The sequence below is a fragment of the Cervus canadensis genome, chromosome 5, assembly GCF_019320065.1.
Source record: "Cervus canadensis isolate Bull #8, Minnesota chromosome 5, ASM1932006v1, whole genome shotgun sequence".
NCBI lineage: Eukaryota > Metazoa > Chordata > Mammalia > Artiodactyla > Cervidae > Cervus > Cervus canadensis.
This window is the reverse complement of record NC_057390.1, coordinates 93,774,697-93,796,075: the sequence shown is the minus strand read 5'-3', so window position 1 is coordinate 93,796,075 and position 21,379 is coordinate 93,774,697. Positions and strand designations below refer to the sequence as shown.

Genomic DNA, 21,379 nt, shown 5'->3' with positions numbered 1-21,379 from the left:
CATCTCTTGAAAAGGCAACTCTCTGATAGGGTGTTCATAACCATTATTTTTAAAACAAACACAGCATGGAAAAAGTTTAATAGACTGTATTGGGGAAACATATATCCTGATGCACTGTTACAAGAGTGAACCAGCGCAGTCTTGCTGGAGGGCAATTTAGTCACTGCTACCAGCATATCAAAAGCACAGACCCTCTGACAGCAATTCCACTTTCAGTGAATTAACCTGCAGATATGTTTGCACATGTGGGATATCACATGTACATATGTTGACATATATGGGATGCATACATGTGATAAAATGTAAGGATATTTTTTGCAGCCTGATTTACAATAGCACAGGTTACATACAGGAGAATGCAGGTTCAATCCCTGGGTCGAGAAGGTCCCCTGGAGAAGGAAATGGCAACCCACTCCAGTATTCTTGCCTGGATAACGCCATGGACAGCGGAGCCTGGCGGCCTATGGTCCATGGGGTTGCAAAGAGTCCGACACAACTGAGTGACTGAACACAAATGGAAACAATTTAAAGTTCTTTAAAAGGGGAGCAGGTCTAAATTAATGCACATCCACAAAATGGAGCCCTAGGCAGCTGTCAAAAAGAGTACGGCAGGGACTTCCCTGAGGGTCCAGTGGTTAAGACTTCACCTTCCAGCGCAGGGGGTGTGGGTTCGATCCCTGGTTGGGGAGCTAGGATCCCACATGCCTCACAGCCAAAAAACCAAACATAAAACAGAAGCAATATTATAACAGATTCAATAAAGACTTTAAAAATGGTCTACATCAACCCCCCTCCCCCCCCCAAAAATAGTAAGGCAGCACTATATCTACAATTATGGAACGACTTGAAAATATCTTGTTAGATGAAAAGAGCAACATGCAGAAGGAAGGGGATAGTATGCCGCTGTTTATTTCTACGCTTGCATATATGAAGAATCTCCCTGGAAGGACATACTAAAATTGAAGAGATGGTCTGGGGTGGGGATGGCGGGGACTTGGGAGTTTGAGGGGAGAAAGGTAGATGGGAGATTTATTTTTACTGAGTATCCTCTTATACCTTGTGAAACCAGATCATGAGCATGTATGACCAGGCACGCATGTGTGCATATATACAGCTGTTATTTAAAAAGAAAACACAAAAAGGGAAAGCAAGACTGCCATGCTTGTTTGAGAGCGAAGGAGCCCACGGCAGTTGCCCTCTTACTGGATACACACAACAACTTTACCTAGAAGGAGTTCTGTGTGTTGATTAAATGTCTGGTATTTGGAGCCAGACCCCAGGTTCAAATCCTGGCTATCACTTCCTGGCTGTGTGATCTGGGTCAAGCTACTTTACCTCTGAGGCTTTAACAGCCTCATGTGCAAAATGGGGACAGTAACAGGACTGTACTGTTACTTCATAGAGTTGGTTGAAGACTTAGTTAAATAATGCATGAAAGCTCTTAGAACAGTACATAATTAGCTATTTTTATCTAGAAAATGACTGTGAGTTCATAGAACTACATAGTTTTACTACAAAAGAAGGGCCAGTCTAGGGTAAAAATCCCTAAATAAAGAATCCACTACTAAAAATTAATCCTTTTTTTTTTAAGGCAGTGAAAATCTGGTGAATTGGGGCAGCTGGTGATCTTTTCGGCCCTCATCTACAAATAAAAGAGAAATCCCATATTGAGTAAGTAACTGGTTTTTCCTTTAATGGACTCCTCTGTACCACAGAACTAAGCTATGAACTCACGGTGGGTTCCAGCCAAGATGGAGTAACAGGAACCAATTCATGTTCCTCACTATAACAACTAAATGTACAGACAAAACGTGAGACGATGGTTTTCAAGACATTGGGCAATGAAGGACAGGACGCCTTCGATTTCTAAACAAATGAGACCTTCAATTGCCCAGGTTTCCTGCCTAGAGTTGCCGGCTATCGCGCAGAGAGTGGACACCCAGCAGCAGTCTCCCCACATGGAAGCGCAGGAGCTGGGAGGCCAGGACAGCTGGAGTTTGCAGGGCAGAGAACCAGAGAAGACAGAACTGTGCAGAGAGAGAGGTCTGGAGCTCTGCTGAGGGCCCCTGAGAGTCAGAGCATGTGAGCAGGAGGAAACTGCCTGTGGGTGGGGAAAGAACTGGCCAAAGGCGTCACAGGGCTAAGAATAGTTCCTGTTCCCACTGGCTGGAGTGGAAAACCTCATAACATAGGAAAGTTCAGGAAGGGTACTCAGAAGGTTTTGCCTCCATAGCAGGGGCAAAACTGGCCCTAGACTAAATGCTGCTCTTGTTGAACTAACAAAGCTATAAAAAGCTGGCCCAAGAGAGTCAAACGGTTTCTAAGTAACTGCATACCGGAATAAAGCTCAAGAATATTCATAGGAATACAAAAATATCCAAGATAAAAATCCCATAATAATATTAACAGCAATGCAAAGAAGCAGGAGAAGATGACCCACAATGAGAAATCAATCCACTGAAACTGACCTGGAAAGGACATGTGTGATTGAATTAGGACACAAGGGTATTACAAGTCATAACTGTATTCCACATGCCCAAGAAAGATACAGCACGTTAAACAGAGACACTACAGATGCTCTAGATGAAAATTACAGTGTCTGAGATGAAACACACACCTGGGTGGTTTTAACAGCAGATGAGGAAATGCAGAAGAAAAGATTCAGGAACTTGAAGACAGAGCAATAGAAACTTTCCAAAAGGAAACACACATGGAAAAATAAAGCCATAAAAAAAAAGAGAGAGAGAAAGAGAGAGAGAGAAATGAATTAGTGACCTGTGGGAGAACTGCTAATAGACTAATATCCACCCATCTGAAATTCATGGAGGTGGGAACAGAAAAGATATTTAATGGCCAGGTTTTATCCAAATTTATTAAAACCTACAGACCCAAGAGCTCAACAAACCCCAAGCATAAGGAACATCAGAACAAAACAAAATTACAGTCAGGCACATCACTATTATTTCTGAAAACCAGTGATAAAGAAGAAAATCTAAAAAGCACCTTGAGAAAAACACCCATTACTTACAGAAGAACAAAACCAAGAATGACAGGGGATTTCCATCAGAAACTGTTAACCCAGAATTTTATACCTAGAAAAATACCATCCAAAAGGAAGGCAAAATACTTTCCAGATGTACTAAAACTTAAAGAATTTATTGACAGCAGAACTGTATTACAAGAAATGTTAAGAAATCCTTCAGACAGAAGGAAAACAATACCAGATGAAGAATGGAATGAAAAGAATGAAAGGCACTAGAAATGGTAATTGTGTGGGTAGAAAGAAAGAAATTTTTCTTATTGTTTAAATCTCTTTCAAATATAAGTGACAATTTAAAGCAAAAATAAAACAATGTATTGTGGGTTTATACATGCATCCTTTGCTTTAGTCGTGTCCAACTATTTGCGACTCTTTGGACGGCAGCCTGCCAGGCTCCTCTGGCCATGGGATTCTCCAGGCACGAATACTGGCGTGGGTTGCCACGCCCTCCTTCAGGGGATCTTTCAGACCCAGGGATCAAATCCACATCCCTGTGTCTCCTGCACTGGTAGGCAGGTTCTTTACCACTAGCGTCACCTGGGAAGCCCATAAAAAGACAAGCCATAGAGGCAGCCTGCGTGGTTTATAACATACGTAGAAGTAAAAATGTATGAGAACCATTGCACAAAGGCTGGGAAGAAAGAAATGAAAGCATAATGTTTAATATTCTTAAACTAGGACTTCCCTGGGGGTGGTACAGTGGATAAGAATCCTCCTGCCAATGCAGGGGACACAAGTTTGATCCCTGGTCTGGGAAGATTCCACAGGCTGAAAGGAAGATAGTGCTAAGTCATGTCTGACTCTTGCGACCTATGGACTGTAGCCCGCCAGGCTCCTCTGTCTATGGGATTTTCCAAGTAAGAATAGTGGAGTGGGTTGCCATTTCCTTCTCCAGGGAATCTTCCTGACCCAGGAATTGAACCCAGGTCTCCAGCATTGCAGGCAGATTCTTTACCGACTGAGCTACATGGAAAGCCCCACATGCAGAGCAATTAAGCCCTAAGCCCAGTGTGCTCCTGCAACTACTGAGCCTGTGCTCTAGAGCCTGAGAGCCACGACGACTGAGCCCACACAGCGACTACTGAAGCGCGGCCACCCAGAGCCTGTGCTCTGCAACAAGAGAAGCCACGGCAGTGAGAAGCCTGTGCACAACTAGAGAGGAGCCCCCAGCTTACCTCGACTAGAGAAAGCCCACGCGCAGTAACAAAGATCCAACACAGCCAAATAAACAGATAAAATTTAAAAAAGAATCTTAAACTACTTATGAAGTGGTATAATATCAGTTGAGGTAGGTTGTGATAAGTTAAAAATGTATACTATAATTCCAAAAGCTACCACTGAAGAGAGAGAGGTGGGGGGGACGGGGAGAGAGACAGAAAATTGTAACTAGTAAGCTAACAAATGAGATAAAGTGAAATTATAAATACTCTTCGACCCAAAAGAAGGCAGAAAGAGAAAGGAACATAGAACAGGTGGTGCAAATAGAAAACAAACAGTGAGATGGCAGATTTATACTCAACCGTATCAGTAACAATAGTAGATGTAAATGGTTTAAACATCTCAGTGCAGAAGTAGAGATTGTCAGGCTGATCAAAAAAGCAAGATCTAGCTAGATGTTGCCTACAAGAAACACACTTTAAATATAAAGACACGGGCTTCCCTGGTGGTCTAGTGATTACGAATCTGCCTCGCAATGCAGCAGACACCAGTTTGATCCCTGGTCCAGGAAGATTCCACCTGCCGCAGGGCAACTAAGCCCATGTGCAACAACTACTAAAGCCTGAACTCTAGAGCTGCCCGCACGCTCTAGAGCTTGTGCTTGGTAACAAGAGAAGCCACCGCCTGAGAAATCTGCACGCGTGCTGCAGCTGGAGAGTAGCCCCCACTCGCTGCAACCAGAGAAGGGCCTTCAGACAGCAACAAAGACCCAGCACAGCCAAAAATAAATATGTATATTATAAAAAAATATATATATATATAAAGACACATAGGTTAAAAGTAAAAGAATAGACATAACAATCCTATATGTTTTAGGACCACATTACAGAGTTTCAAAAGACAGAAAGTAAAAACCCAACAGAACTGCAAGGAGAAGAGAGACAAATCCACCATTATAGTCAGGTCTTAACACCCTCGTCTCAGTAAATGGTGGAGCAAGTAGACAGAAAATCAGTGAGCACACAGACTTGAACAACACTACAGCTTATCTACCGACCTGACCTAACCGGCCTTTATAAAACACTCCACTGCACAAGACCAGAATGCACATTCTTCTCAAGTACACACAGAACATATTCTGGCTCATAAAACAAGACTCATTAAATTAAATATAAGTGGATTCAACTTGTACAAAATGTTCTTTTGACCACAGTGGAATTAAGTTAGAAATCAATGATACCTGGGAAATATTTAAATATTTATAAATGAAATTTGTTGTTTAGTCTCTATGTCTGACTCTTTTGTGACCCCATGGACTGTAGCCCACCAGGCTCCTCTGTCCATGGGATTTCCCAGGCAAGAATACTAGAGTGTGTTGCCATTTCCTTCTCCAGGGGATCTTCCTGACCCAGGGATTGAGCCCATGTTTCCTGCATTGGCAGGTGGATTCTTTACCACAGAGCCACCAGGGAAGCAGAAATGAAATACAACTGTAAATAATCTATGTGTCAAAGAAGAAACCAAAGGAAAAATGAAAAAGTATTTTGAATGGTATGAAACCACAACACAGCAAAACTTGTGGAATGTAGCCAGAGTAGGACTTAGAAGGGAATGCCTACATCCCAAAAAGAGAGGTCTTAAATCCATGACCTGTTTCTACTTACCAGAAAAGAATAAATTACACCCAAAGTCAGCAGAAGAAAAGAAATAATAACTAGGTAAGGAAGAGACCAGGCCTATTTATCCTAAAATCTCCTTTGACCAGCACCCAAGACAGCAATCAATGAAAACATATTCAATTTGCATACTTTGCCAATATTTTGATTTTAAAGCAACCTTTCTAGTACCTTTGATTTCCTTGTGGGTTAATGTAGTACCTCTCTTTCCTTATATGACAGCATCACCAGTATCTGGTCGATCATTAGTTTCTTTCGCAGTCTCTATAACACAATTACACCTCACTTAACTTTCTTGAGGGACCCCTGATAACCAGAGATAGGACTGGAGAAGATAACCCTCCTGCAACTGTAGATTTATAAACATCAACAGAGCCTGGTTAAGCTGAGGGTAATCACCTGCAGAAGGAACCCACTCTTCCAAGAATCTAGAAAACAGACTTGGGGATAAAAAAGTGTGTCTCAGGATCTCCTATACTTTTCAGAGAAAACAACAAATTCTAACGGAATGGATTCCCAATGGGAACCCATTCTAAAGTATCCTAATGAATTGCCCTGGGTATAGAAGCCCCTGGGACATCACACAGAAGGACAACTGGAGGTTCCCGAGGGAGCCTTATAACAGGGCAGAGAGCTCTCCCATGACTGACTCCAGGGTAATGCCCCTTGTCTGCTGTTTACCAGTTTCACTACCTACAAACCATCTATCTTAGAATTATAATTACCATTAGGAAGAGATGTAGTCAAAGGGACGACTACTAACACTTTTAACCAAAAAAATGAAGCCAGATTTTATTTGACTGAAAGCCAAAATGATTTGATTTGAAAACGAGGACTGCCTTGGCTAATGGGTTATGTGGAGGGTAACACAAACTGAATGGGTCGAATCTGAAAAAAAACTATAAGGTTTTGACCAAAACTGAAACCCACAAACTAAAACACTTAAATCAGATATACAGTACGCCAGAAATTATATCCTCTGCAGCTACCAAACTTAGGGACAAAAATTTTTAGATGCCAACTTAATATGCAATGGGGTACATATTTTTTTATATATCCTCTTGAATGGTGCAGGAGCAAAAGACCGAAGGATCTCTTTATATACTGGTAATAACGATTTGCTGGAGAAGGAAATGGCAACCCACTCCAGTGTTCTTGCCCGGAAAATCCCATGGATGGAGGAGCCTGGTAGGCTGCAGTCCGTGGGGTCGCGAAGAGTTGGACACGACTGAGTGACTTCACTTTCACTTTTCACTTTCATGCATTGGAGAAGGAAATGGCAACCCACTCCAGTGTTCTTGCCTGGAGAATCCCAGGGATGGTGGAGCCTGATGGGCTGCCGTCTATGGGGTCGCACAGAGTCGGACAAGACTGAAGTGACTTAGCAGCAGCAGCAGCAGTAACGATTTGCAGTTTCAAAGGCACCACTGTGGCAGGTGACATATCCTTCTCCGAAATGAGTCAACTGGAGAATTTAAATGCTTAGATCGCGGGTGTTGTCCCGTGCCGTCCCATGGCAGGAGGGGTCTTAGGACGTCAGGCAGGACTGTTAAACAGCTTCCTGCCCTCGACTCAGCCCCCAGCTAGATGACGAAGAGGAGCCAGGCACTGGCCTCCTTTGGCACTGAAGATGACAAAACTACAGTAATGAAAAAGGTGAAATCCCCTAATCTATTTCCATTTTAGGAAGTAAAACCAGAAAATTTAGCTTTGGCCAAAACTCCCTGAAGGGGACTCCTGTGACTGTGGGAAAGAGAAGTGCCCCACAGAGGAAATAGTTTTTTGGATGCTTATTTACTCCTGGTGAAAAGCCAGTCTCCATTGAGGTCCCAAGTTCAAGGTCAATGCCTGTGAACAAAGATGTCTTTTTCTTTTCTCTAAAAGAAAGTCATGGGTGTACAAAACTAACCTGATTTTAAGTATAGGGTTTTGAGATGTAGAATGTAAATTAAAGACCTGGAGAAACAAGAGACAGAATAGAAACACAGCATAATTTTTCTTCTTTTTCTGCTCTTATAGGAGCCTGATTCTCCTTTCAGATTACATAGATGTCAAATATAAAGCGGGGGAGAGATGGGGTGGTGGTGGTGGGGATAATATGGTATTGAGGCTGGCCATATAAACACTCTAAGTCACCTAAAGTGATCAAAAATTTTTCAACCAACCCAAATTGACCAGTGGGAGCCAAACCATAGGCACATGTTCAGCTTACTCGTGGAAGCCACACTTTCCTAGTCCTTCTTCACTCCCACGTGAAATGGCAAGCCAGCAGATTATTAAAGCAACACTAGATGTTTGCAGTTTCTTAAAGCTGATTTCAGGATCGCCCTCTAAAACCAATCTGAATGAGTGTGAATGCATGTGTGTTTGTGCTAAATCGCTTCAGTTGTGTCCAACTCTTTGCAACCCTTTGGAATCTTTGGAGCCGGCCAGGCTCCTCTGTCTGTGGGATTCTCCAGGCAAGAATACTGGAGTGGGTTGCCATGCCCTCCTCCAGGGGATCTTCCCGACACAGGGATTGAACCTGCATCTCTTACATCTCCTGCATTAGTAGGCAGGTTCTTTACCACTAGCGCCACCTAGGAAGCCTTGAGTTTGAACGTAGCTGTCACCAGCCTCTTTCTCTGTCCTGGGGGAGGACCTCAGAGAGAAGAAGCTCCACACACAGGTGTGAAACCCACCAGGTGGACGGCTGCTTTCTTCAGCAAATACACATCAGAGCTGCTCAGGGTGTGAAGGGCAGATGGGAGACCTCCATGTAAGAATGACTGGTTTATATCAAGTCAGCACTTTAGAAACAATTCAGAAAAGGAAGTTTTTAGCTACAGAACCATTTACCAGATCCTATTTTATATTGCTTATATAGGCTTAAAGAAAAGCCTCTAGCCAAAAAACACACCCAAGATGTAAAGGAAGAAAGGAAAAAAGTTAACCATGTCCATAAATGTTATCACTAAAGGCTTCTTCTATGGGGATGTAATCTCTCCCATAGAAGAGACCCTACATGACCGCCTAAGGTATTTCAGTAAGACCCTGGACAAGTTATTTAACATCTCTGAACTGGACAAACCTCAAAGGCCTTTCCATTTCTAACATCCCAGGGGTTCAAACTCAAACCAAGGCCATCAACTAGAAGCAACAGGAGGGATGGTAAAAAGGCCAAGTGAGGATGGTGAAGGCAGGCATGGTAGTGGGCTGGTTTTAACCAACAGGACTCTTCAACTGCAACGGACCAAAGACAAGGAGGCAACACTCTGCTTATTCTGGGTGATCCAAGCCATCCCCTCCTCTTTATTTTACCACTGGCATTTCAAAATTTTTTTCTTATCTTTTTTTTTTTTCAAGTTTTCTCACACAATGGAGGTGGTTTTCCTTGTGTCTGGTAAGAAGACTCCAGCTCAGGAGGAGGGAGGGCTGCAAGAAAGGAGGCAGGAGGCCAGGGGTGGCTGGAATGTGGGAAGCTTCACAGAGCAGCGGCAGGAACAGGGAGAGCCACGGGGCACCCCCCCACCCCGACTCTGGGAACATAAGCCATGAGTCACCTTCTTTTCAAGCTTCCCGGCCAGGAGTTTAAAGCAGATAAGAAGCGCCTTCCTTCCGTCCTACCTTTGTTATTCATTTACTTTAAAGGAAGGTGCATCTTTAAGTGAACGGCTTCTTTTTTCAGATGCTGTGTTGAGTCTTTTAGAGTCTAGAATGGACCTAACATTTCCGGCATTGCTTCCTGAATATCATGGGGGGAAGTCTTAAAACACTCAGCTGGTGTCAGGGCACAGATAGGCGCCTGTCACAAAGTGTGAAAATAAAGGCTGCAAAGTGTTAAGGGCTACTTAGGTACCGCCAGCCACGGAAGGACAGAGGCCGTGTAAGCTGAGCTAAATTGGGCCGAGAACAAATATCCTGGGTTCTGCCACTGACTCTGCCTTCAACCAGCCCAACCTTGGAACCTCAGTCCCACTTCTACAAACTAACGAGGTTAGTGAGACCATCTCCAAAGGTGTTAAGCTCTACTTGAAGCTTCCAGATCATCCATGGCTCATGAAACCACAACAGGCTGACAAGAGTGGTGCCCACGGGGGCACATGTCCACCCTGGGAAACATCTGGGCCAAAGACATCATATTGTGTACAGTAACACGACTGCTTTTTGGAAATCTGCCAACAGGGTTTCTTTCTCTCTCTTTTTTCTGTTTTAATTTTCCTAAAGGCTGTAGGTTTCCTAAAGGCTGCCCAGGTTTTCCGCAGCCCCATCAGCTGACAGGAGACTGCCGCACACACTTTATTACCGACACACCCTTTACAACCACATCCCCTAGGCTTTCTCCTTCTTTCAAGTCCACTTTTCACCTCAGTAACCTAAGAAAAAAATGCAGATGATTACCCCCAACTCTGGGCATCTTATTTTCAATGGCTCCCTGGAAAAGGTCATTTTGGGTTGAACCCTGCTGCAGGTTCTTCATGAACTTCTTTTAATTCAATCCCACAACAAGCCCACTGAAGTAGGTATTCCTCCCACCAGGATAAGGAGACTAAACCTCCTACTCAGCCTGGAGAGGTCGAGTAACTTGCTCAAGGTCACAGAGCTCACAAGCAGCTGGGACAATACCCGAACCCACGTTTATACTGCAAAACCTGTGTTGGGTTATTCAAAAGTTTGATTGAGATATAACTTGCATACCAAGGAAATCACCCATTTGACTGTATAATTCAGGGGCTTTTAGTATATTCAGGGATATTTGCAATCATCATCAGTTTTAGGCCACTTTCATCACTCACAAAGAACCCTCGCTACCCCACCCTCCAAAAGAAACTCCGGACTTATTATTAGTTATCACCGTCCTAGCTTTCCACTGCCCTCCACTCCCCGGCCCAGGCAACCACTAGTCTATTTTCTATCTCCACTGCTTTCCCTGTTTTAGACTTCCAAGGAAAATCTGTAGTTTTAACTCCAGGGCACACTGCCCCAGAGAAGGGTGCAGGGAAGTGTGGACATGTGAGAAGGGCATGGTGAAAACTACTGAGCAGCAGCAGATTACAGGAAGACAGCTGTCTTCCAATAAGACAGGTGTTTTCAGATAAGACGGCTGTTTCCAAGGACCCTTAGATCCCGATTCTAGGTTGTTCCTGAAGGTACACCTGGGGCAAATGGGTAATAGACGCAAGGAGACAGACTTCAGTCTGATCTGAGAAAGAACTCAGATGGACCCCAATTCAGTCCACAAAGGAAAGGGCTGGATGGTCCTCTGCAAAGGAGGATGTCACAGGAGGAATGCTGGGTGGGAGGCTGGCCTAGGATGGCCAGTGACCATCCAAGACTAAATTCTTTGGTTCTGCCAAGTTCACATTAGTGAAAGAAGAAACGGTTAAAAATGAACTCAGCTCAGATTTAATGAGACTAGTCCCCTCGGAGTGCAGTTTTATTCACTAAATTCATCCTGCGGCTATGTACTCAGCTGGACTAGAAATGAATACCAGCAAAATATTTGTTTCCCTCATTCCCCTGTGGTTTCTGTGAGGCTTCAACAATTGATGGCTCTTTGAACATCAAAGGAATTCACCCACTGAAGCTCCAAGTCAGGCCCACTCTGTTATGTTCTTATTTAATACCTGGTCTAAGGATCAGGGTACCAGGTTCCACCTTTCCAGATATTAAAAACAAATATCTTCTAGCTGAATTGATGATGATAATTCCTCCAACCCAGGAACCAATTTTACAATATAACATAATCAGTTAAATATGTAAAGTCAATCTAGTCCACGAATGGCATTTTTCTGTTTCTAATGTGTCATTCTATCATACCAAGTTATGTCTCCACCCTTTCCAGGGAAAAAGGTCTTTGTTCTGTAGACTCTCTTACCTAAGTGTGACTATTTAGGCAAATACCTGCCCCACAAATGGCCAGACACTGAAAAGGTATAGAGTCCAACATAGCGTGTGATCAAGCAATGCCAACTTGACATTATTCCAGGTCAACAGAGATTGCTTCCTGTACACTGTTCAGGTCAAGGAGAGAATTAGGGGAGGGCAGGTTCTCATGTTTGATAGGATAATCTCTGAATAATCCTGAAACCTATTTTGGGAATAAAAGATGTGGTTCTAAAAAGTTGGGGACTTCCCTGGTGATCCAGTGGTTAAGAATCTGCCCTGCAATGCAGGGGATGAAGGTTTGATTCCTGGTTGGGGAGCTAAGATCCCACATGCCAAATAAAGATCCCATAAGCCAAATAAAAGGATTATTCTTCAAGTTCTCCCCAAAGCCCAGCTTGTCAGGCTCAAACTAGATGGAGCACATGCGAGCCTCTTGAGTCAGCAAACTTGATCATACCATCATCTAGAATCCTCACTTGTATCAAACACCAGCCGCTGAGGAGAGTCCCTCAAGCCTCAGCTAGAGGAATAGCAGCTGACACGTCACCAGCTTGGGTTCTTTCCCTAATTGGCTGCCCGAGTTCCAGCCTATGTTTTAAATTTGTTTTCAGACAGAGATTTTGTTTGGTCACATGAAAATGCCTTAAATAGGCAATGCTATAATTAGCTCTCGCTGGAGTCTCATCTCCCAAAGCTGCTACTGTGGTCGTCATCTTCTTTCTGTCTTTAATAAACTCTTCCCTTCTTTTGTCCCAGGACAGGCTTCCTGCTCACATGCCCTTTACAAAGAAAATTTCTCTGGCTGGCTGTCATTGGTGTCTCTGGCCCACTGCCATTTTAAGTAAATTTTCCTCGACTGTTCCAATTTCTTCTGAAACCAAGGCAGATGCCCAAAACTGTTGGCTCATTTCTAAAGAAAGCTTGATCCAGCAGTGGCAAGCTAGTGGAAGGCTCTGTGTAGTTGCAAGGCCTGGGTTCACCGGCCGCCCACTGATAAACCCTCACAGCTGATTCCTATGCAAACCCAAGCACCTCAGACTGGTCCTGTGGGTTACATGGAGCAGCTGCCAGAGTTGGATGTTGTGTCTTTCAATGCCTGTCACCGCGGCAGATAACCCATTTTGAAGGGCAGCCCCCCCCCCAATTCTCTGTTGCCTTTGATACTTCTGCAAAACCGCAGCACTACTTTTTCTGGGTGTAGCTAATACCGATAACTATTGCAGCAGGAAGTGGTAAGGGGGTTCATGAGGTAGGGTGTCTTCCTGCGGCCCAGATATTCACAAGAAGGCAGGTTCTCTCTCTCATGCTTAAACCATTCGCTTGCAGGACTAGCCTGTGCGCCTCCACAGGTAATAAACGAATAAAATGAATCATTCCCAATCTCGCAAAGCTGTATAATTTCACATTCATCAGCTGAAAGAGTTGGTAGAAGTAGTCAGAATCCAAATGAAAAGCCATACACTGAAAGGAAACTTACTCCCTGAGTTAGAGATTGTAGAGCCAGTGTGACTCCAATGGGCTAGGCTCCTTTTGGTTAATCAAAAAAGTTTCAACACTGGAAAGAAAATGATCACTTTCTCCTTGTCTGCCCTTAAAATTTACATTTACTACCAAAAAAAACAAAAAATAGATTTGGATCCATGTCTGATGTGTCATAAGTCATAAAAACACTGACTCCAGTTGAAGCACAAAGCATGGTGTAAACACTGAATACACTCCTGCAGCCCAATGCCCTCCATGTAACCTGGTGGCTAGGTTCACAGGAGCAGAAAGGCTAACCTCCCTGAGCCCATAAGTCACAGACTCTCTGAGTTCAGCCATCTCATCTTTCCAAATGATTTATTCATCAGTTATGGATTAGAAAATACTCAGCTCAGTTCTGTGTAACACTCACTTGAAAAGACTTTTTAAAAAAAATCTTAAAAAAAAAAAAAAAATCTTGCTTCTAAGCCTGTTGGACTTAACCCAATGATTCTACCTTGCATAGTGTTACCCTTGGTCTCCCTAGGCTGATCCTAAGTAGGTGAAATAGCTTGGATGTTGAGCCAAGATACTCTGGACATAAAGTTTAAAACTTTATGTACACCTACTCGAAAAACAAATTGCTTAAATTCACTGCCGTTTTACCAAAACTTTTTTCACACTTAGCTATGAGATTCTCTAATTGGGGTATGTACAAAAGAACCGAAGGAACTAACTTACAAGAGAAACAGGTTGCTAGGTAAAGTAGTCTTCCTCCATGTTATAAATCAGGCTAAGCCACAATAAACAAAATACTTGGAAAAGGGCATCTACAGCTACAAATTCAGATAGGAAAACATACCATGAGCGACAGAAGAGGAAGAAACAGCCTCTGCTTGAGGGTTTCATACAGAAAGGACAGCACATCTCTGTCCCTCCTTCTCCTTTGGCCAGGAGGCCACTCCAGAACAAAAGTAACAAAGTCTCTTCCTAGGTGGGCCAGGCTTTCACTTTCAGGAAAAATTTTCCTCTGGATTCTTTCACTCTAATCTGCAAGGTTGTAAGAGATCTTGATCCCATTTTCTGGATAAGCATGTCAACGGGGATTGAGCCTCACCCAGAACTGTCAGTTCTTACCACCCACATGGCTCGATCTGCCTGAAACCCCAGTTCCCATTTTTTCCAACTCCCACATGTTTCTGAGAGGAACCCGATCAGGGCCCACCGCTGGCATGGAAACGTGGGGCCACTGGGAAGAGGATGGATGAAACCATTAATGATGGGTAGAGGGGAGCATCAAAGCTTAGTCTTGAGGTCAGAAGGTGACATACAGCAGACTCTGGAGACTTGGCCTTCTACTTTGGGGAAAGCCCCGGCAGAAAGGGGCTTTTCGGCCATCAGAATATCCAAAGGGTACCCGCCTGTACCCAGGGAGAGCCTATCCCCGCACCCCTCTGCCTAGCCCAAGCGCCCACAGAGGCCAAGAAGGAGCTCTACTCCCACTAGAGCATAAATGGGGGTGTCCAAGTCTGTCATCCACGGGGTCTCAGCCAGCCCGAGAGGCTTCCACCAAGCCTGCCAAGCTCCAAAGGGCGGCCGGTCGCACAGACCAGACCTGTCACCTGGACCTCCCAGAGGTGCTGGGGCGCGAAGGAGGGGGTCCCTTGCCCGCCCGCGCGGAGGGGTGCGCGTTGCCTACCCGGAGCTCGCCCTCGGTGCGGTGTAGTCCCAGGCGCCGAAGTCCCACGGCCAGGTCGTTGACACACAGCCCGCCGTCGCGGTTGACGTCGAGAGTCTGGAAGAGGCTCCAGAGGCGCAGCCGGTGGTCCGGGCCCCCGCAGACGGCGCCGCCGCACGGGTCCACGGACGCCGGCGATGAGGCGGACGACGAGGCGGAGGCGGCGGGGTCTGGCGGCGGGGAAGCCACGCAGCGGCACAACACACTGCTCACCATCGGGCGCGAGGCTAGGGCGACGGGCCGACGGGGAGAGCGCGGACGACACACCGGGGTCCTTGGTCGACTAGCGCGGGCTCTGCGATGCCGGCAAGCAGGCGGGATGGGCAGCTTCCGGGAGCCCCGCCCCGCGGCGCGCCGGCTGGATGGCCACGCCCCCGGGGAGACGTCGACTAATCACAGGCCAGAACGGCCACTGGAGGGGCGGAGCCACGCCGAGGACTGCCCACGCAGCCCTAGACTACCCAGATTAATAGAGAGGGAGGGGCAATCCCGGCTAAACCTGGGGCCGATTCAAACGGAGGGAGGCGGTGATTGGCTGAGTCGGGCCGGCGAGAAGAAATCACGCTGCGATAGGCAGGAGTCCTGTGATTGGCAGGCGGAAAGCCCCGTGTCCTACTTCCATTCAGCAACGCTGTTTATCCAGCGGAATCCTAGAAACGCGAGGAGCCGTCGTGTACGGAGAGATCGTCATCTCCAATGGGAAATAGGATTTGCTTGAGGAGCGATTGTGATCTGCGGTTGCCAAGGCAAAGTTTGCGCCCTGGGTACAATTAAAAAAAAATTAACTGGTCAACGGCTCAAGGCCGAAAGCACTAGGGATCCTCAAGGAAGCCGGGTTTTGGTAATCTAACTCCTTAAACCACCAATAAAATAGCTGAATTTAACGGCGTAAAAGTCGTAATCATGATGATTGAACGACAGGACGACTTTCCAATAGGGGTGAGCAAAGACTAGGTTGGGTGGGGCGCTCTGTAGCGACAGACACACCTTGAGACCAATGATCAGGCGACTTCCAGTAAGTAGGCGTGCCCTCTAGCTGAGCGACAGGTCGAAAGAACCAGTGATCGATGTGATATCTGAACCGCGACCAACCGGGAGGGCGGGTCTCCCTAGAGAAGCTCTGGGAGGCGGGAAGAGGGGAAGTGGGCGGATCTCCGCACACCCCGGCGGAAGAGGCAGATTCAGGAAGCCATTACGCAGCTGGCTGGCAGCGGCTGGGCAGGTCGGGGCTGGGCCCTACGCACTTTGCGTAGCGAGGGGGGTTACCAAAGGCCTGGTACTTGGCCTTGGACCAGCCCAGCCTATCCCCTGTAGGGGGGTGGGTGAGTAGCGAGGCTAAGGAAGACAGAAGGGGAATTGGGGCAGTTAGGGGATTATAGTTTCTTTAAAAAGCCGGGTGGGGAGAGGCCATGGCCGTCCCCGCCAAGAAAAGGAAGATGAACTTCTCTGAGCGAGAGGTGGAGATCATCGTGGAGGAGCTGGAACTGAAGAAGCACCTGCTGGTGAACCACTTCAACGCCGGCGTCCCTCTGGCTGCCAAGAGTGCGGCGTGGCACGGCATTCTGAGAAGGGTCAACGCCGTGGCCACCTGCCGCCGGGAGCTGCCCGAGGTCAAGAAGAAGTGGTCCGACCTCAAGACCGAGGTCCGTCGCAAGGTTGCCCAGGTCCGGGCGGCCGTGGAGGGTGGCGAGGCCCCAGGGCCCACTGAGGAAGATGGAGCAGGTGGGCCTGGGACAGGCGGTGGCAGTGGCGCCAGTGGCCCCGCTGTAGCCCCTGTACTGCTCACCCCCATGCAACAGCGCATCTGCAACCTGCTGGGCGAGGCCACCATTATCAGCTTGCCCAGTACCGCAGAGATCCACCCCGTGGCCCTTGGACCCACGGCCACTGCAGCCGCCGCCACGGTCACCCTGACACAGAGTGAGTGACCTCTCCCACCCAGTCCAGCGTTCCTAAATGGGAAGGGCCAGAAAGAGCTGGGGCAGCCCAGGGAAGGTTGGCTGCCAAGGGTCAAAGGTCAGATGGGAGTCTTGGACGACCAGGAGGCCTTCCAAGGGCTCCCCAGACAGAAGTGATCTTGTTTTCTCTCTCAGACTTCCTCAGCACGCAGTCTGGACTTCTGAGGGACTGGCTTGCCCTCCACTGTTTTGCCACCATTTGCGTCCGTGACTGAACTGTTTGGTCCTTGAAGACAGAGACCATGTTTATACCCCTACAGGACTTTTTCCAGAGCCTGGTGCCTAGTAAGCAGTCAGGAGGTATTTACTGAATGAATAGGCAGATGGACATTGACTCTGGACAAAGACATTCTGGTTTTCAGTGTGAACATTCATCAGACACTGCTGAGGAACCTCCCGGTTCCTGGTGTTAAATCTACCCCTCCATTCACTCATCAACCATTAGTGCAATTCTGTGCCAAACCCTGGGCTCGGTGCTGGGATTCCCAAGGTGTCTAAGAGATAGGTCGGTTATATTCTAGGAGGACAGATAAGAGGGACACATATATGAATAACTGCACTATCAGTCAGGATCACCTAAGGACTCAGAAGAGAAAGGGGACTTCCTGGAGGTGGGGGTGGGACACACAATTGATTTCGGCATTAAAGGGAGGGAAGAACTGATCTTTCCGACATGCTTGGAGGCCCAAACAGCCAGCTAGAGTGCCTTCAAAGGTTCTCAAGCTAGGAATGACAATGAAACTAGTTGGTTGGACTTTTTAGTTCAGATAAGTTTTGCACCAATGACTGTTAAGTGGTCTTTGTGATGGGCTGGGAACTGAATCTATCAGTGGTTTCTCAATGGGGCTTGGGAGAATTGGGTGTGTGTGTGTGAGTGCCATACCCCAGCAGTGTCATATTTCTCAAGGATATGGAGGTGGGAAAGGGGATCAAACACTGGTCTAAATCAGCTGCTGTTCTGTAAGAGGAAGGACCTTTAGGCATTCCATTGACTAAGGTGATCAAGGAGACAGGAGGCACTTATTGGGCACTTTAACTGCCGCCTTCCCATTCCCACTTCCTTTTCTGCTTGGCCATAAAAGACATGGAAGTCAAGAAAGCACTGAAGGAGCCGGGACCAGTGGGGTTGCAAACCCTCACCCAGGATGCCTGCTGTGTGCTGGTACTTCTGGGAGCATTTGGCCCTGCTTTTATCAGCCAGAAGCAGCCCAGTGGGGTGACTGTGAACACCTTGGTCACTAGTATTGAGGGAGACCTGGGTTTCTTCCTATACCTGCTGAATAAGCTGTATGACCTTAGGCCAGTCGTACCGTGGTGTCTGAGTCTGTCTTATCATCTCTGAAAATGAATGTGACAGTATCTGCCTCTTGGTGTCATTATGAGGGTTCATGAAGCTAAGGAGTACAAAGGGTTAGCACCGTGCCTAGCACATAGTAGGTGCTGGTCTTAACTATTAGCATCTTTGCTTTTGCCAGATCAGGGGCTGACCCTTTGGTTATTAAGTAGATTAAGATTCTGAATCCTTTGGAGTCTAGATTTATACATGCGTGCTGAGTCACTTCAGTTGTGTCCAACTCTGTGTGACCCATAGACTGTAGCCCGCCAGGCTTCTCTGTCCATGGGATTCTCCAGGCAAGAATACTGCAGTGGGTTGCCATGCCCTTCTCCAGGGGCTCTTCCTGACCCAGGGATTGAACCCGCATCTCTTACACCTCCTTCATTGGCGGGCAGGTTCTTTACCGCTAGTGCCACCCAGGAAGCCCCAGATGTATAAATAAAAGGCTATAAAGCCAGGAGAGGCTGAATTCTCCAGAACAAGGCTTAATGGCCGACCCCCTACGCCATATGGCCAGCCTCACTCTTTCTAGAAAGTGACCTGCCACCAATTTGCTCTTTCTTCCCCACAGTCCCCACAGAGACCACCTATCACACGCTGGAGGAGGGAGTGGTAGAGTACTGCACAGCTGAGGCCCCTCCACCCCTGCCGGCCGAGGCCCCTGTGGAGATGATGGCCCAGCATGCTGACACCTCGGTCAAGCCACAGGCACTCAAGAGCCGCATAGCCCTCAACTCAGCCAAGCTGATCCAGGAGCAGCGGGTCACCAACCTGCACGTGAAGGAGATCGCCCAGCACCTGGAGCAGCAGAACGACCTGCTACAGATGATCCGTCGCTCCCAGGAGGTGCAAGCCTGTGCCCAGGAGCGACAGGCTCAGGCCATGGAGGGCACCCAGGCGGCCCTGAGCGTCCTCATCCAGGTCCTACGGCCCATGATCAAAGATTTCCGCCGCTACCTTCAGAGTAACATGCCCAACCCCGCCACCGCCTCTGACCCTGGACAGGTGGCCCAGAATGGGCAGCCAGACAGCATCATCCAATGAGAGCAGGGGTCAGGCCAGCCTTTTGCTGTGAATGGATGATACCACGGAGGTCTTGTAAGTGGCTTGTGTGGTTGGCTTTAGGCTAGGCCTGGCCACCTGAACGGCTCCCAGTTTGACAGACTTTTAGGGGTCCGCTGTTTCTGGAAGGTGAAGGAGACTGGGAAGAAGAATTTGTTGGGTTCCTGGGACCCAAAACTCTTGTTACCCACCCCACCCCTTGAGCTGTCCTGCTAAGAACCTGAAGACTGGATGGGCGGGGGTCAGGCGCTGGTGATGGGACCCATGTTGTCATGAGCAAGGGCTTGTGACGTCACCCAGACTCGGACTAGGACCACCATAAGGAGGGCTCTCACTGCAGGGGGGCGTTTCACAGCTGGGGGCCTGCGCTGAAATCCTGCCCCCCACCCAGGTGCCATCCTTTGGAGTAAAATAACGTCAGTGGTGCTGGCAGTAGCACAATAATATCTTCTTCCTCCCTTGGGAGGCAGAGTGACCCGGTGGGCTTGAGGAGGAAACCCCCGCCCTTTTCTCCTTCTCACTGTGTCTCAGTTCTCAGGGGACTCGGGTTGGGGCTGTTCTCTCCCCCCTCCACCCCCACCGCACCCAGGCACACCCTGTTAGTGCTCTAGACTGCCCCTGCAGTATACCCAGGCTGCAGCCGGCCAGGCTCAGGAATGCTGTGTGTGGTGGGGACCAGCCTGACCTCCATCTGGTCTTCCACTGCGTTCCCCGGGCAGCCCTTTTGTGGTTTGTCCCGACAGCTTTTGACTCAGGTCAAGCATCAGGCTTTGGGTGCTGTAAATGTTATTCGTTGCCCCCACTTGCAGTGGCTCTAAGGCCACGGCTTCTTCCAGACGGCTTTGCTGCAAGCCAGTGGTATTTATTATACATGAACCCCTCTGGGAAGGCCTCCGGGGCCTCCGAGGGCAGCTCTGGCCACGCCCTTCCTTCTTTCCCCTCTACTGATCGCGCAGTTCCAAAACTCGGTGCAGAAAACAGCCTCCATCGCATCACGCCCTGGACTGCCTTCTCACAGTTCTCGGCGCCTCGTGTTCTCGCGAGAGCCTCACTGACTGGTTGAGTGAATCCGAAGGCCTCACTGGCCATGAGTGTCTGCGGTGGGAGAACTGAAACTGACCCAAGAAGTGGGACCTCGGACGTCTGTGCTCGAAGGAGAGCCAACCGACCTCGGTCGGAGTGCCGGAGGAGGTGGTATTCCCTCTTCTGTCTTGACGCTTTCTCCCCATTTGTAAGGACTTTACCCAGCTGGCATCTGTCTTGTTTCATTTACAGAATCGCCATCAGTTACTGAGACCCTTGCACCTTCCCCGGTCCTCTCCCAAGTTTGCCATTTTGCTGCCGAGGAGTCCTTGGCCACACGTTGACCGCTGGTTGCAACTCAAGGCTCCAGATCTCAGCTAAACAAAGAAGGTGCTGCCCTTCTGGTGTACGTCTAGAATCGCCCAGCTCCACTGTGGCAGTTATGGGAAGATGCCCCCGAGGAGGGTTGAGAGGTGACTCTTTTAGCATCATCCTCACTATGGGGGATGAGGGTGGTGCCAGCTACAGAGCGAAGGAAAACTTCTCAGTGACTGGAAAGCAACAGCCTCCGGCCACCTGGGGCCCTCCCTTCATGGAGCCTGATGGCCCCTGAACTTAGGAAGTTTGGGGAATTCCTGAGGGGTTTGCAGCTTGGTTTGGTTTTTCTCTGGGGTTGGCAATCTGAGCCAATATTGTGTCTGTTCCAATTGGGTATAAAGAGGAAGCTTGGAGTGACTGGGTCTTTCCAGGTCATAATTTTAAATTAAAGAAATATCACTTTTCAAAAAAAATTACACAAATCTGTTTCTTCATTGGTTATATGTAGAGGAGATAGGGGCTGGCAGAGAGCAGGGGCTCATGGGTCAAATCTGGCCCCCCACATGCCTTTGTAAATCAAGTTTTACTGGAACACAGCCACATCCCATCATTTCCTTAATGTCTGGCTGTTTTGCGGCTACAACAGCAGAGTTGAGTGGTTGTGACAGATATCTGACCCAAAAGCCAAAGATATTTACTCTCTGGCTCTTTCCAGAAAAGCCTGCCTGCCTATCCCTGGTT

At 47.6% G+C, this 21,379-nt stretch overlaps 2 protein-coding genes across 5 annotated transcripts in view; one reads left to right on the top strand and one right to left on the bottom strand.

Moving 5' to 3' along the window:
* Nucleotides 1–15,735, bottom strand: part of SLC25A25 (solute carrier family 25 member 25) — a 33,934-nt gene extending 18,199 nt beyond the window's left edge. Inside the window, exon 1 of the mRNA XM_043469672.1 lies at nt 14,903–15,735. Coding sequence (XP_043325607.1) covers nt 14,903–15,157 — 255 coding nt within the window. The 5' untranslated portion in view covers nt 15,158–15,735. The remainder of the gene's footprint in view (nt 1–14,902) is intronic.
* A 371-nt stretch (nt 15,736–16,106) lies between these two features.
* NAIF1 (nuclear apoptosis inducing factor 1) lies at nt 16,107–21,111 on the top strand. Of its 4 annotated transcripts, none has more exons than XR_006269570.1 (3): nt 16,107–16,861; nt 18,807–19,333; nt 20,573–21,111. XR_006269570.1 is itself a non-coding variant. In XM_043469675.1 (2 exons), exons 1-2 carry the CDS (start codon nt 16,351–16,353, stop codon nt 19,277–19,279), a joined length of 984 nt encoding a protein of 327 aa, XP_043325610.1. In that variant the 5' UTR covers nt 16,107–16,350; the 3' UTR covers nt 19,280–21,111. The 4 variants fall into 4 exon arrangements, 1 of the variants encoding a protein (XP_043325610.1); XR_006269568.1 differs by having other exon boundaries at nt 20,254–21,111; XR_006269569.1 differs by having other exon boundaries at nt 18,807–20,488.
* Nucleotides 21,112–21,379: the final 268 nt, after the last annotated feature.

Bases quoted from the DNA above. Each gene is read 5' to 3' on its own strand.
- NAIF1 (XM_043469675.1), top strand. From the start codon at position 16,351: ATGGCCGTCCCCGCCAAGAAAAGGAAGATGAACTTCTCTGAGCGAGAG. The intron at 16,862-18,806 runs GTGAGTGACCTC...TCTTCCCCACAG, and splicing joins CACGGTCACCCTGACACAGA to TCCCCACAGAGACCACCTAT.